This window comes from Cherax quadricarinatus, chromosome 15, assembly GCF_038502225.1.
Source record: "Cherax quadricarinatus isolate ZL_2023a chromosome 15, ASM3850222v1, whole genome shotgun sequence".
In the NCBI taxonomy this organism is placed as follows: domain Eukaryota; kingdom Metazoa; phylum Arthropoda; class Malacostraca; order Decapoda; family Parastacidae; genus Cherax; species Cherax quadricarinatus.
Genome location: NC_091306.1, coordinates 4,319,904 through 4,334,022, shown reverse-complemented (window position 1 = coordinate 4,334,022; position 14,119 = coordinate 4,319,904). Strand labels below are relative to the sequence as shown.

At 40.8% G+C, this 14,119-nt stretch overlaps 1 protein-coding gene across 1 annotated transcript; it reads left to right on the top strand.

Moving 5' to 3' along the window:
• The first annotated feature begins 282 nt into the window (after nt 1–282).
• LOC128692022 (uncharacterized) lies at nt 283–13,425 on the top strand. Its single transcript, XM_070085090.1, has 3 exons — nt 283–602; nt 4,739–5,223; nt 10,923–13,425. The coding sequence occupies exons 1-3, from the start codon at nt 597–599 to the stop codon at nt 11,392–11,394; spliced, it is 963 nt and encodes a 320-aa protein (XP_069941191.1). The 5' UTR covers nt 283–596; the 3' UTR covers nt 11,395–13,425.
• The last annotated feature ends 694 nt before the right edge of the window (nt 13,426–14,119 follow it).

The following is a 14,119-nucleotide window of genomic DNA, read 5'->3' as shown; positions in this document are numbered from 1 at the left end:
TCGTTTGAAATACCAGTTACACAAGCAGTTTAATATATTGATACATCCACAAACAAGTGGTTTTAGGTAATAAATAACAACTGCTAATGGGAAACTGATGCATGGAACAGTGGTGATTCAGTGGTTTACGGCGCCTCGAATTTTAACAGGCTACAAGGGTTTGGTCTCGGCCAGTGCAGTCTTGAAGAGTCGCCAATTAGTTTTCTAGAAATTGCAAGGCAGCTGTCATATGTTTGTGGTAAGAACTGGGGTGTTGATGGGGGGGGGATGTTAATAGGGAAACTCAGGGCCCAGCAGTGATAAAAGCTGAAGAATGACACACTTCTCTTGGAGAGGTTCACAATCTGGTGAGCCGCCATCAGCAGCAGTGAGCCTTCGTTCCCTTGCTGGCTGGCTCCATCACTGGCTGATGACGACCTTACCTATCTTCCCTCACAGTTGATGACTTCCAGTATACGGTAAAAAAAAAAAAACATTATTTACAAGCCAAGTTCCTGGTAGGTCGACAGGAAACAACACAGATTGCACTGTGAACTTGTGGCCAAGATACTATTATCAACACTGTCAACAATCGTCGTTCTTCTTGTACGAGTACAATGTCAGTAAGTACCTCCTTTAGCTTCCAGTCTTGGTGATGCAGTTTTTTATGGATAACATGTGGTATATATTTGTTATCAGATATACTAAGGCAATAAACTAGATCCGATTATACTGGCAAAGAGAGAAAAGACAAAAGTTGCTGCAGGTTTTTGAAGTTGCCTGATGTATTGCCTGGCGGTGCTGAACCAGAGACACAGATAAATGCTAATGCAAAAAAGTCAGTGTGCTTTTCATGTGCGATTTATTATACTTTTATAATTGGGTTGTAGCTTAGAATTGGTTGGTCCCAGGCATATATAGTAAACAAACAGATATAGCTAGGAATACTCCTTAGCTCTCTTTGTTGGAAACCGTATTTCGAAGTATAAGACGGGAACTGAACACAGTGGAAATTACCTGGTAACAATCGAGATCTACAATGTAATTTAATTCCCAACTGGTTCCTAATTCCTGCATGTAGAGTTTGTAGTCACGTGACTCAAGTAGCTGTGTCCACCATACTTACACACTATATATATATATATATATATATATATATATATATATATATATATATATATATATATATATATATATATATATATATATATAGGGAGGTACCACCTCTAGAACTGTAATAGAACTGTTACTCCTGGCCGATTCCCACCAAGGCAGGGTGGCCCGAAAAAGAAAAACTTTCACCATCATTCACTCCATCACTGTCTTGCCAGAAGGGTGCTTTACACTACAGTTTTTAAACTGCAACATTAACACCCCTCCTTCAGAGTGCAGGCACTGTACTTCCCATCTCCAGGACTCAAGTCCGGCCTGCCGGTTTCCCTGAACCCCTTCATAAATGTTACTTCGCTCACACTCCAACAGCACGTCAAGTATTAAAACCCATTTGTCTCCATTCACTCCTATCAAACACGCTCACGCATGCCTGCTGGAAGTCCAAGCCCCTCGCACACAAAACCTCCTTTACCCTCTCTCTCCAACCTTTCCTAGGCCGACCCCTACCCCACCTTCCTTCCACTACAGACTGATACACTCTTGAAGTCATTCTGTTTCGCTCCATTCTCTTTACATGTCCGAACCACCTCAACAACCCTTCCTCAGCCCTCTAGACAACAGTTTTGGTAATCCCGCACCTCCTTCTAACTTCCAAACTACGAATTCTCTGCATTATATTCACACCACACATTGCCCTCAGACATGACATCTCCACTGCCTCCAGCCTTCTCCTCGCTGCAACATTCATCACCCATGCTTCACACCCATATAAGAGCGTTGGTAAAACTATACTCTCATACATTCCTCTCTTTGCCTCCAAGGACAAAGTTCTTTGTCTCCACAGACTCCTAAGTGCACCACTCACTCTTTTCCCCTCATCAATTCTATGATTCACCTCATCTTTCATAGACCCATCCGCTGACACGTCCACTCCCAAATATCTGAATACATTCACCTCCTCCATACTCTCTCCCTCCAATCTGATATTCAATCTTTCATCACCTAATCTTTTTGTTATCCTCATAACCTTATTCTTTCCTGTATTCACCTTTAATTTTCTTCTTTTGCACACCCTACCAAATTCATCCACCAATCTCTGCAACTTCTCTTCAGAATCTCCCAAGAGCACAGTGTCATCAGCAAAGAGCAGCTGTGACAACTCCCACTTTGTGTGTGATTCTTTATCTTTTAACTCCACGCCTCTTGCCAAGACCCTCGCATTTACTTCTCTTACAACCCCATCTATAAATATATTAAACAACCACGGTGACATCACACATCCTTGTCTAAGGCCTACTTTTACTGGGAAATAATTTCCCTCTTTCCTACATACTCTAACTTGAGCCTCACTATCCTCGTAAAAACTCTTCACTGCTTTCAGTAACCTACCTCCTACACCATACACTTGCAACATCTGCCACATTGCCCCCCTATCCACCCTGTCATACGCCTTTTCCAAATCCATAAATGCCACAAAGACCTCTTTAGCCTTATCTAAATACTGTTCACTTATATGTTTCACTGTAAACACCTGGTCCACACACCCCCTACCTTTCCTAAAGCCTCCTTGTTCATCTGCTATCCTATTCTCAGTCTTGCTCTTAATTCTTTCAATAATAACTCTACCATACACTTTACCAGGTATACTCAGCAGACTTATCCCCCTATAATTTTTGCACTCTCTTTTATCCCCTTTGCCTTTATACAAAGGAACTATGCATGCTCTCTGCCAATCCCTAGGTACCTTACCCTCTTCCATACATTTATTAAATAATTGCACCAACCACTCCAAAACTATATCCCCACCTGCTTTTAACATTTCTATCTTTATCCCATCAATCCCGGCTGCCTTACCCCCTTTCATTTTACCTACTGCCTCACGAACTTCCCCCACACTCACAACTGGCTCTTCCTCACTCCTACAAGATGTTATATATATATATATATATATATATATATATATATATATATATATATATATATATATATATATATATATATATATATATATATATATATATAATCGAGAGACAGAATGTAATGTGACACTTGCAAAACTCGCAGACAATCTGTATTTTGAAAATAGGGAAGAAACAGTATTTAAAATTCCTATCCTGCGCATCACTGGATAAATGTCGGCACTGACTCCAGGACTATTATTTGTTAACAGTAAGAGTACTATATAATTCAAAGGGGATTGATTGATAATTAAACTTTTCTGCATATAAAAAACGAAGTAATTGGAACAGCATTTTTCGTTGCAAGTATCTCCCAGTTTCAAGTATCTCGCTGCAGTAGGACTTAATCAATATATCCACTGGCATTTAATTACGTGTTATGATTTTCAAGTGTATAACCCAGTATTCAAGTTTAAAAGACTCGTTTAGACACATATTTCTACAATCCACGCGCAACAACAGCCTATCATGATCACGACGTTCATCATACATGTCATGTCACACTGCCTCGTGGAGGACGTCTTGTGGTGGCCTCTTAGTTCTTAATGGTAATATCTGTCGCCTTTCCGGTGATGGTGGTTCTGCTGTCCAGAGTAAAGGGCCCAGAGGTCTGACCTGTATTTCATCGTTTTTAATAATGAAACAATACTGTATAATCACTACGTCAGGAATGACAATGTCAGAAGATCTCACATTGAAATATCATGACAGTGATGTTATTAGAAGTGCAAGGAAGGTGATGGGTTGGATAACTAGAACTTTCAAAATAAAGATGCTAAGCTATCGATATTATTACAGCCAAAGTTAAGCGCTAAATCCACAAGGGTCATACATCGCTTCAGGGTGGGATGTGCTACGATCACAGACCAGTGAGGGTTAGAGGTATGTAAGAGGCAGTCAGTAAGGGTAGTGGGGAGCGCTAAAGGGAAAATATAATCAAAGTTGGTGTAATAAAACAGGTAATGGCAAAAAGTTAGAGAGGAAATTTGTATCAAAGTGAGGCTGTTGCCGAGGTCAGATAAAGTAAGTGCGTTAGAGAGGTGACGACGCTGGAGGTTAGCTCTTCGTACTCCCTGACAGACAGAACCGTCTATTAAAATATGTGAACTGACAATAAAACTTAACAATTCTCAGAGCACCGCTGAGCACTTCTCCACGAGATACCCATGAATAAGACTCACGAAATCGTAATGACACGATTGCAAACAAACCATACCCCGGCCGGGATTGAACCCGGGTTCAATCCCGGCCGGGGTATGGTTTCCCATGAATAAGGTTGTAACCCCTACATAGCTTTAGTACACTTCCTTTTCTTGATTTAAAATAAATGTAATTAATAATAAAATTAATAATTATTATAATGAGAACTTTACATGGTTAGAGTGACACCTGACTGTTTACCCAACAAACCCATTATGGGTTTTTATCCATACTTCAGCAGAATGGTAGGTGAGAAATATTTAATTTTAATTATAAATATTAGAACTCCGTGTGAGACTGTATTCCCATAAGTGCTGATGATGGCCAGGTCTCTCTCACCAGTGGCGCTAGTATAAACATTCAACTACAGTGAGTGGTATGAAGATATCGTCAAGTCTTCCACTAGGTAACTATAATACAGCGTAGAATGGAGCGGCAACATGTTATGGACGTATCTTTTCTTTTAAGCAATAATATTTTTTTTTCAGGTTTGGCTGCAAATGATCCTCTGTGTGGTCGTTGTGATGGTGGTACCCGCAGCAGGAGACCCTGTTAGCCTTCCTCAGGATGTCCACTCCAACACCATCTTTACCTCACCTACTTCTGAACATTTTTTATCTTCCAACGGCCCTTCCTCAGACACAAAAACGCATAATACCTACTTTTCCAACTCCGACACATACCTGCAACGCACCCACCTCAACCCCTCCTTCTCTGACACAAATCAACAGAGCACAATCCTTCACTCCTTTTCCGACACACACCAACACAATATCCATCTTCACCATTCTGAGATAGACCAACATAACATCCACATTCACTCATCCTCCGACACAAATCAGCACAGCACCTACTCAGACAGCTCAAACACGTACCGACACAGCACCCACCTTCTCGATACTCATAAAGACACCATCACCTACATGAGTGATGACATCCTCCAGAATTTACCAGTAGTCGCCATCGCTGAGAGGTGAGTAACCGAGCTTCAGGTTCTTCATACAATTATTTAAATTAACAATCACATTAAATTCATGTAGAACATCTCAAATCATACGATGTCTATATTACTTATTTTATTTTCTCTTTCCATACATTCCAGTTTTTGTCACTGACTCAATCCCATCAATATGGTGGTATTTACACGTGTTTCCTTATTATTGTGGTCATAACTAGGACCTTATGATATTAGGTGCATTCACAACTCAGTTCTGGTGACACCAACTACCGGAGAATTGACTCTTTATTTTATCTTTCTTTTTAGTTTTATTTTTCACATTAGTTGCACTTTTGTCAGAGAGGTTGAACAAGAGGTCTGGAGTTTTGAGATTATCTGTCCGCCGGTTCAAACCCCACCCGTGGTATGGTTTATTTGGCAATCAAATTTGATCTTTCAAACATAAAACAGTTTTAGATACGCCTTATGAATTTTGAGGAGAGCAAACCAATAAAAAATAGTGATTGGTCGGGATATAGATAAGAGGAGGCAAGATATAAGAAAGTGGTATCAGTGGGGCTAGAAAATCCATAAAATAAATTAAATAAGTATTCAGTTAACCAGAGGATTTCAACTAGACTGTGACAGTAAAGGTCGAATATTCATCTCTATGTGGGTGCAGTCTGGTCGCTGTCTATTTTTTGTCTCGCCCAACTTTATGTACAGAATCATTCACGCGATACTTTTGAGTGCCAGGAGATGAGTAGGGGCAGCCTTGACAGAATAATTAGAAAGTCAAAAAGATAACTTAATAATTAGGATTAATTTTCAACTACATGGGCAGTGCTGAGTATACTGTGTTTTTTTTTTTTAACATCTCATGTGCACTAGTAAATATTATAATGGTAAAATGTTAGGCAGGCAGATACACACACACACACACACACACACACATATACACACACACACTCGAATTTAATCCTGCCAAATGCAAAGTCATGAAGATAGGGGAAGGGCACAGAAGACCACAGACAGAGTATAGGCTAGGTGGCCAAAGACTGCAAACCTCACTCAAGGAGAAAGATCTTGGGGTGAGTATAACACCGAGCATGTCTCCGGAAGCACACATCAATCAGATAACTGCTGCAGCATATGGGCGCCTGGCAAACCTGAGAACAGCATTCCGACACCTTAGTAAGGAATCATTCAAGACACTGTACACCGTGTATGTCAGGCCCATACTGGAGTATGCAGCACCTGTTTGGAACCCGCACTTGATAAAGCACGTCAAGAAACTAGAGAAAGTACAAAGGTTTGCAACAAGGTTAGTTCCAGAGCTAAGGGGAATGTCCTATGAAGAAAGATTAAGGGAAATCGGCCTGACGACACTGGAGGACAGGAGGGTCAGGGGAGACATGATAACGACATATAAAATACTGCGTGGAATAGACAAGGTGGACAAGGACCAACCACACACACACACACACACACACACACACACATACACACAAGGAGACAGAAAAGAGGCACTAAACTATAGACCTGTGTCATTGACGTGTATAGTATGCAAAGTTATGGAGAAGATTGCTGTATAGTCCTTGTGGCTTAGCGCTTCTTTTTGATTATAATAATAATAATAATATGGAGAAGATTATCAGGAGGAGAGTGGTGGAGCACCTGGAACGGAACAAGAGTATAAATGCCAACCAGCACGGATTCATGGAAGGCAGCTCCTGTGTCACAAACCTTCTGGAGTTTTATGATAAAATAACAGAAGTAAGACACGAGAGAGAGGGGTGGGTTGATTGCATCTTCTTGGACTGCAAGAAGGCCTTTGACACAGTTCCTCACAAGAGATTAGTGCAGAAGCTAGAGCATCAGGTGCATATAACAGGAAGGGCACTGCAGTGGATCAGAGAATACCTGACAGGGAGGCAACAACGAGTCATGGTACGTAATGATGTATCACAGTGGGCACCTGTGACGAGCGGGGTCCCACAGGGGTCGGTCCTAGGACCAGTGCTATTTTTGGTATATGTGAACGACATGATGGAATGGTTAGACTCAGAAGTGTCCCTGTTTTCTGATGATGTGAAGTTAATGAGGAGAATTAAATCTGATGAGGACCAGGCAGGACTTCAAAGAGACATGGACAGACTGGACACCTGGTCCAGCAAATGGCTTCTCGAATTTAATCCTGGCAAATGCAAAGTCATGAAGATAGGGGAAGGGCACAGAAGACCACAGACAGAGTATAGGCTAGGTGGCCAAAGACTGCAAACCTCACTCAAGGAGAAAGATCTTGGGGTGAGTATAACACCGAGCATGTCTCCGGAAGCACACATCAATCAGATAACTGCTGCAGCATATGGGTGCCTGGCAAACCTGAGAACAGCATTCCGATACCTTAGTAAGGAATCGTTCAAGACACTGTACACCGTGTATGTCAGGCCCATACTGGAGTATGCAGCACCTGTTTGGAACCCGCACTTGATAAAGCACGACAAGAAACTAGAGAAAGTACAAAGGTTTGCGACGAGGTTAGTTCCAGAGCTAAGGGGAATGTCCTATGAAGAAAGATTAAGGGAAATCGGCCTGACGACACTGGAGGACAGGAGGGTCAGGGGAGACATGATAACGACATATAAAATACTGCGTGGAATAGACAAGGTGGACAAAGACAGGATGTTCCAGGGAGGGGACACAGAAACAAGAGGCCATAATTGGAAGTTGAAGACACAAATGAGTCAGAGAGATATTAGGAAGTATTTTTTCAGTCATAGTTGTCAGGCAGTGGAATAGCCTAGAAAATGACGTAGTGGAGGCAGGATCCATACACAGTTTTAAGACGAGGTTTGATAAAGCTCATGGAGCGGGGAGAGAGAGGGCCCAGTAGCAACCGGTGAAGAGGAGGGGCCAGGAGCTAAGACTCGACCTCTGCAACCACAAATAGGTGAGTACAAATAGATGAGTACACACACAAAAGCACGCACGCGCACACACTGGTCAGACGAAGACCAGGTAGAACTACAAAGGGATCTGGATAGGCTGCAGTCCTGGTCCAGAAACTGGCTCCTGAAGTTCAGCCCCACCAAGTGCAAAATTATGAAAATTGTGGAAGGGCAAAGAAGACCGCAGATGGACTACAGTCTAGGGGGCCAGAGACTACAAACCTCGCTCGAGGAAAAGGATCTTGGCATGAGTATTATACTGGGCACATCTCCTGAGGTGCACACTAACCAAAAAACTGCTGCAGCATACGGGTGCCTAGCAAACCTAAAAATAGCATTCCGACATTTCAATAAGAAACCATTCAGGATCCTGTACACCGTGTACGTCAGGCCTATATTGAAGTATGCAGCACCAGTTTGGAACCAAAACCTAGCAAAGCATGTAAGGTGTAAGGACATTATAGAAAGTGCAAAGGTTTGCAACAAGACTAGTCCCGGAATTAAGGGGCATTTCCTACGAGGAGAGGTTAAGGGAAATCGACCTGACGACACTGGAGGACAGGAGAGATAGGGAAGATATGATAACGACATATAAAATACTGAGAGGAATTGACAAGATGGACAGACAGGATGTTCCAGAGATGGGACACAGCAACAAGGGATCACAATTGGATGTTGAAGACTCAGATGAATCACAGGGATGTTAGGAAGTATTTCTTCAGTCACAGAGTTGTCAGGAATTGGAATAGTCTGGGAAGTGATGTAGTGGAAGCAGGATCCATACATAGCTTTAAGAGGTATGATAAATCTCATTGAGCAGGAAGAGTGACCTAGTAGCGACGACCAGTGAAGAAGCAGGGCCAGGAGCTGTGAATCGACCCCTGCAACCATAACTAGGTGACTACAAGTAGGTGAGTACACACACTTATGCACACACCTCTGCACAAAGTTTACAGACTATGAAACTAGGGCCTCCTAGCAGGATAAAACAAAAACAAAATGGGCTCTCAGAAGGGAAGATGTAGAGACAAAGGAACCGAGGATGGATGATCTGAGAAGGAAGAATAGACAGGAAGGCTCAAGAACAAAATGGAACAAGAATGGGGAAAAAAGGCTGAACAAACTTTGCAGTACAGTGGTGGAGAAGATATCTGAAGAGAGTAATAAGTGGAAGCTATGAGCTGGGGCTGCTGAGGCAAACATACAGAGACTGGAGGAAGAGCTGGAATTGCCTAAGCAAGATGTAAAAATGAGGACTGAAAGGAGCAAGGTGGTGGAAAGAAAAATATCAGCAGACAGCGAGGGGACTGAAAGAGGGGAAGGAGCTAAGAAGTCTCTTGTATAAGTAATATCAGGACACTGGTGCCTGGAAGATAAGGGAAACAACAAAGGAGATGTGTAAATCGAATCCAGAGATATGGATGGAAAATTAACGGGAAAAAGAGAGGGAGAGGTCAGTAATTATTCATGGGCTTCAAGAGGCTCAAGGGACGACCTATAATGAAAGAAGACATTCGGAAGAAAGAGATTGAGAGCATTATTGCATTAATAGGTGAGGACATGTCCCAGGTAACAAATTTTTACTAGGGGGTATTTGAGGAAAAAAAATCGCCCAGTCAAATTGACATTCAAGACAAAAGTAGGATGGAACATGATGCTACAACAGAAACCATTGTTAAGGCCACTGTTAGGCCTTCTTTATCATTCATATTTTATAATATGTAAACCACAAATTGTAATTAATATTCTATATTATGTAAACCCCACATTGTAATCTTTACAGAGAAATAAAAATTTCAATTTCAAAGGACTCCTGAGAATATCAGCGAGTGTACCTTGACTGAGACAGAACAGAAGAAGAACGGGAACTAAGAGATTAAGAAGACACCAGTGGAAAGAAAGATACAGGGAAGGCATCGACAGACAGGAAAGCTCAGCCTGAGGAGAAATACCAAACAAATGCTCACGAACCCCCTCAACCCTTACTACCCCATACCAACCAAACACAATAGCCAGAAGCAAACCACACTCCACAGCCTCTATACTCCACAGCACTAATACCATCAAAGCAGCCTTTCATAATATCCCGCCCTGCCTTCCACATCCCCAGTCCACACCTACCCCTACCTCCTCTCAAAATACAGTCCAGGAAAGGAAGTAGTTTGGTATCTGTATTTGGTATGCAAATTCCATTATATCATATCTTAGTCTGACCGAATTTTTCATAAATGCCATATCACGTATTATGTTACTACTACAATATCAGTGTTTTTGGGCTGGCTGTCTTCTATATACAATATTCAGATCTTTATGGCTATGGGTGCTGGTATACCTGGGGGCACATCCTGCCTCACGCCTCTCTGCTTCATTCCAGCAAAGACGCTTCCTGTGATCGTATTTGCTGGGACCGCCTCCTCTTTTCTGCAACATTGCAAGCTCCTGATTGTTGATTGCAACACGAAAGGCCTAGAGCTAAGTTTGTTTTGCATGCATGCAATATATATATATATATATATATATATATATATATATATATATATATATATATATATATATATACATACACATCAGAATTTAGTTAAAAATTACTTTTGGTTAAGTTAGGTCAGGTAAAGTTTCTAATTTAAGTTAGGTTAAAAAATATTTTTTTTACATCATTGCCATTGAAAATATATTTCATTGTCTGCAGTATTTACTGTATGAATAGTACAATTTTAAGGAATTTGTCTTATTTTGCAAGTTCGACTTATTAGGCACTACATTATATATTATTTATTTCCGTAGATATGATAGTGAAGGTAGGTTGACGCCCAACAAGTATCAGGTGACTGTGAGTGGTTCACGCGAGGAAGAAATCAGAGGAAGAGCTGACAGTGTTTGCTTTAAGGTGAACAGTAGATTCTACAAGGGCAAACGTTGTGTCGGTATCTACGACGCCCTGGCTATCACTACGCTTGCCGTTGTAGCGAAAATAAGTTTACTCATCCTTAAAGAGGCTTTCTGCCCACCCACCGTCGTCGAGGTCACTAACAACTTTATTGTAACAGAAACTTTAACTGTGAGTGCAGCAGCAGGACGCGCTATTGCAGCCAAAATGGGACGTAAAGGAGGTGAAAGTGAAACAACAGCAACAGCAACAACAACAACAGTGACTTCGATAAGGACAACGACAGTGGTGGAACCCGAGACGATCACGACAAGCACAGTGTATGAACCGAAGGCTTTCTTTTGCAAAAACCTCGCATATTTCCTTTAAATTTGAGTCCCACTTCGATGATCCATTTGTAAAAATCTTCCACATGGAAAATTTCACACTTTTGTTAGCACTCTAAATATTCACGATCCATTTGTTAAAAGTCTGCCACTGGAACATTTGACAACTTTGTTAAAACACTAACTATGTTGGTTGAATTGTCCTAGATTACAAGACATCCTCTGCGTTAGGCTCCACTAAAGACTCTTAGTGACCATAACGTATATGATCAAAGACAACACCGCCCATGAACCAGTTGACTAACAAAATTAACATTTCACAAATTCATACTAAATTAACGCTTTATGGTGATAATAAAATAAATAATTATATGAGGGATGATACAGGAAGTGATGACAACAGTTTGTTAGATTATGTATTGGTTAATTCAAGGCTGGTGGGTAGACTTGATGTGCATGCTTATGGAGACATAAGATCGTTTTTAGTTGTAGCTAAAGTGGGAGTAAAAGGCAGATGTGATACAAGGAGAATGGTATCAGAAAGTAAGAGGTGACAGTTTATAAACTAGAGGAAGAGGCAGTTAGAGTAAGATGTAAGCAACTATTAGTAGAAAGTTGATCTAGTGGGAATATCGGCAATGAGGTAGAAGAGGTATGCGGTAGATTTAAAAATGCAGTGTTGGTGTTCAGCAAAAGTTTGTGGATACAGGAGGGTGGGTGTGGGAAGGAAGAGGAGCGACTGGTGCAATGATAAGAGAGAAAAAAGTTAACAGATGAGATATACAAAGGGTTGAGAATGACTTAGTGTATAAATCTGGAGTGGAAGGAAAACGGGGTGCAGGGTAGGGATCGTCCTAGGAAAAGCTGAAGGGAGGAGGTAAAGGAGGTTTTGTGTGTAAGGGGCTTAGACTTCCGGCAAGCGTGCGTGATCGTGTTAGGAGCGAGTGGAGGCAAATGGTTTTTATGACTACTTTTTATGACTACTATTGGAGTGTGAGCAAAGTAACATTTATAAAGGGATTCAGGGAAACCGGTTAGCCGGATTTGAGTCCTGGAGGTGAGGTACAGCGACTGCGCTCTGAAGGAGAGGTGAAAATATATTGCCGTTTTTGAATTGTAGTTTAGACACGCTTCTGGCAAAACAGTGATGGAGTGAGTGATGAAAGTGTTTCTTCTTTTATTACTTTTTTCAACAAAACAAATAATATTGATATTAATAATAATTCCCAACCAGCTTCATCCAGCGTTCGGAGTTCCTAACACAATTTAATGCTCTGTATTCCTGTTTAAAAATAAGTTTCGTCGGATTTGGTTTCTCTGATCACCATAAGTGGCAAGAGAAAAACCAAACTGAAACAATACAAAACCCACCAGTTGACGATCAATATTAAAACAATTGCTTAATAATCCTATGCAATAGTTTTGTTATAGAAGTTAGACTGACCTGACATAGTGACTTTGTTTTTGTTGAACTCTGATAATAGTGGGAAGACCTCGTGTTAGCAGTTGTCCGCTTATAATTAACGCTTCACAATTTTCTTGTTTATATTCTCTAGGTATACATATATATTGTAATATCGTGCCTGTAGAGTTAATATATCAAATAGATCTATTAAAGTTTTAACTTGTAAATATTGAAGATCACATGAAAGTATATACTGCAGTTGTAGCTTCAGGAAACTCTCCTGTGATGACTATATTCACTGTGATTACATAGGCCTGACTCGTAAGAGACGTACGCGTTTAATTTTTATTAATCTCGTCTCTGATTAGGGGTTCCTCAGGCTCTACCTGTATATTAGTTACAGTTATACATTTCGAAATATAAGATAATAGGGTGTGAGGTGGATGACAGAGATTATAACATTCCCGAGTAGCATTGCATTTGTATACTTTATAATATAACTTTGTATAATTAGTGGTTGTTCTTGTATACCTGTAATGGATGCATCAGCCGTGCATGCTGGACTCACCTCCAAGGTTTTATTTATTTTTTCTGAGCAACGTTTGTTAACAATGTAAATATGTTTTTGGCGTAAATTTTTAATGTATTGTTCTTAAAAAAAATTAAAAAGTCAACGTATTCATAAAGGAATTTGATGATTTCCTGCAAGAGGTTTCAGATCACTCGGTTTATGATGGTTATGTAGGTCATTCTGGCAACAGTGTCATTCATACATGTTTAGAGCTCAACATTGCTTTTTTTTTTTTTGGCTGCTTCGTTACAGGACCCATCGAGGGCGATATTTGCAATTTTCTTGTAATTAAATATTCATCATAGGTAGTTTAACCTAACCTAAAGTAAAGAATATAAAGTCTAAGGGAAAAGTGGAAGTGTTAATGAGCTGTCCTAGTATAACGACCTGAGAACCAAGCTGGTCAGGCAGTCAACTAAGCTGGCAGTATCATTACGATTTCTTGAGTCATGATGACGGCTTTGGGCGGACTTGTGCTAGAGTTCGGCACTCCCACGCTGGCGGAAGATTCATCTGTAAAAACTTGCATTTGTGGTCACAGTGGTTTCTATGCTAACCTTCCCATAGTATATAAATATACCTAGTTGGATGAATCTTATTGTAGCCAGCTGGTCCAGTGGTTAAGGCGTCGGTCTAGAATTTTATGACTCACCCCGAGTTCAGTCCCCACCTGTACCACTTTTTTTTCCGGCAGGGTAAAAAGACTATAGAAACAGGTCACAGGAATACCACAAGAGAATCAGCTGAAATTTCCAGCAATGTGTTAAGAGGCATCTCGTGATTTTGACTTTA

Excerpts from the sequence above, each read along its gene's own strand:
- LOC128692022 (XM_070085090.1), top strand. Across the intron at positions 5,224-10,922 it reads GTAGTCGCCATCGCTGAGAG|ATATGATAGTGAAGGTAGGT; the intron begins GTGAGTAACCGA and ends TTATTTCCGTAG.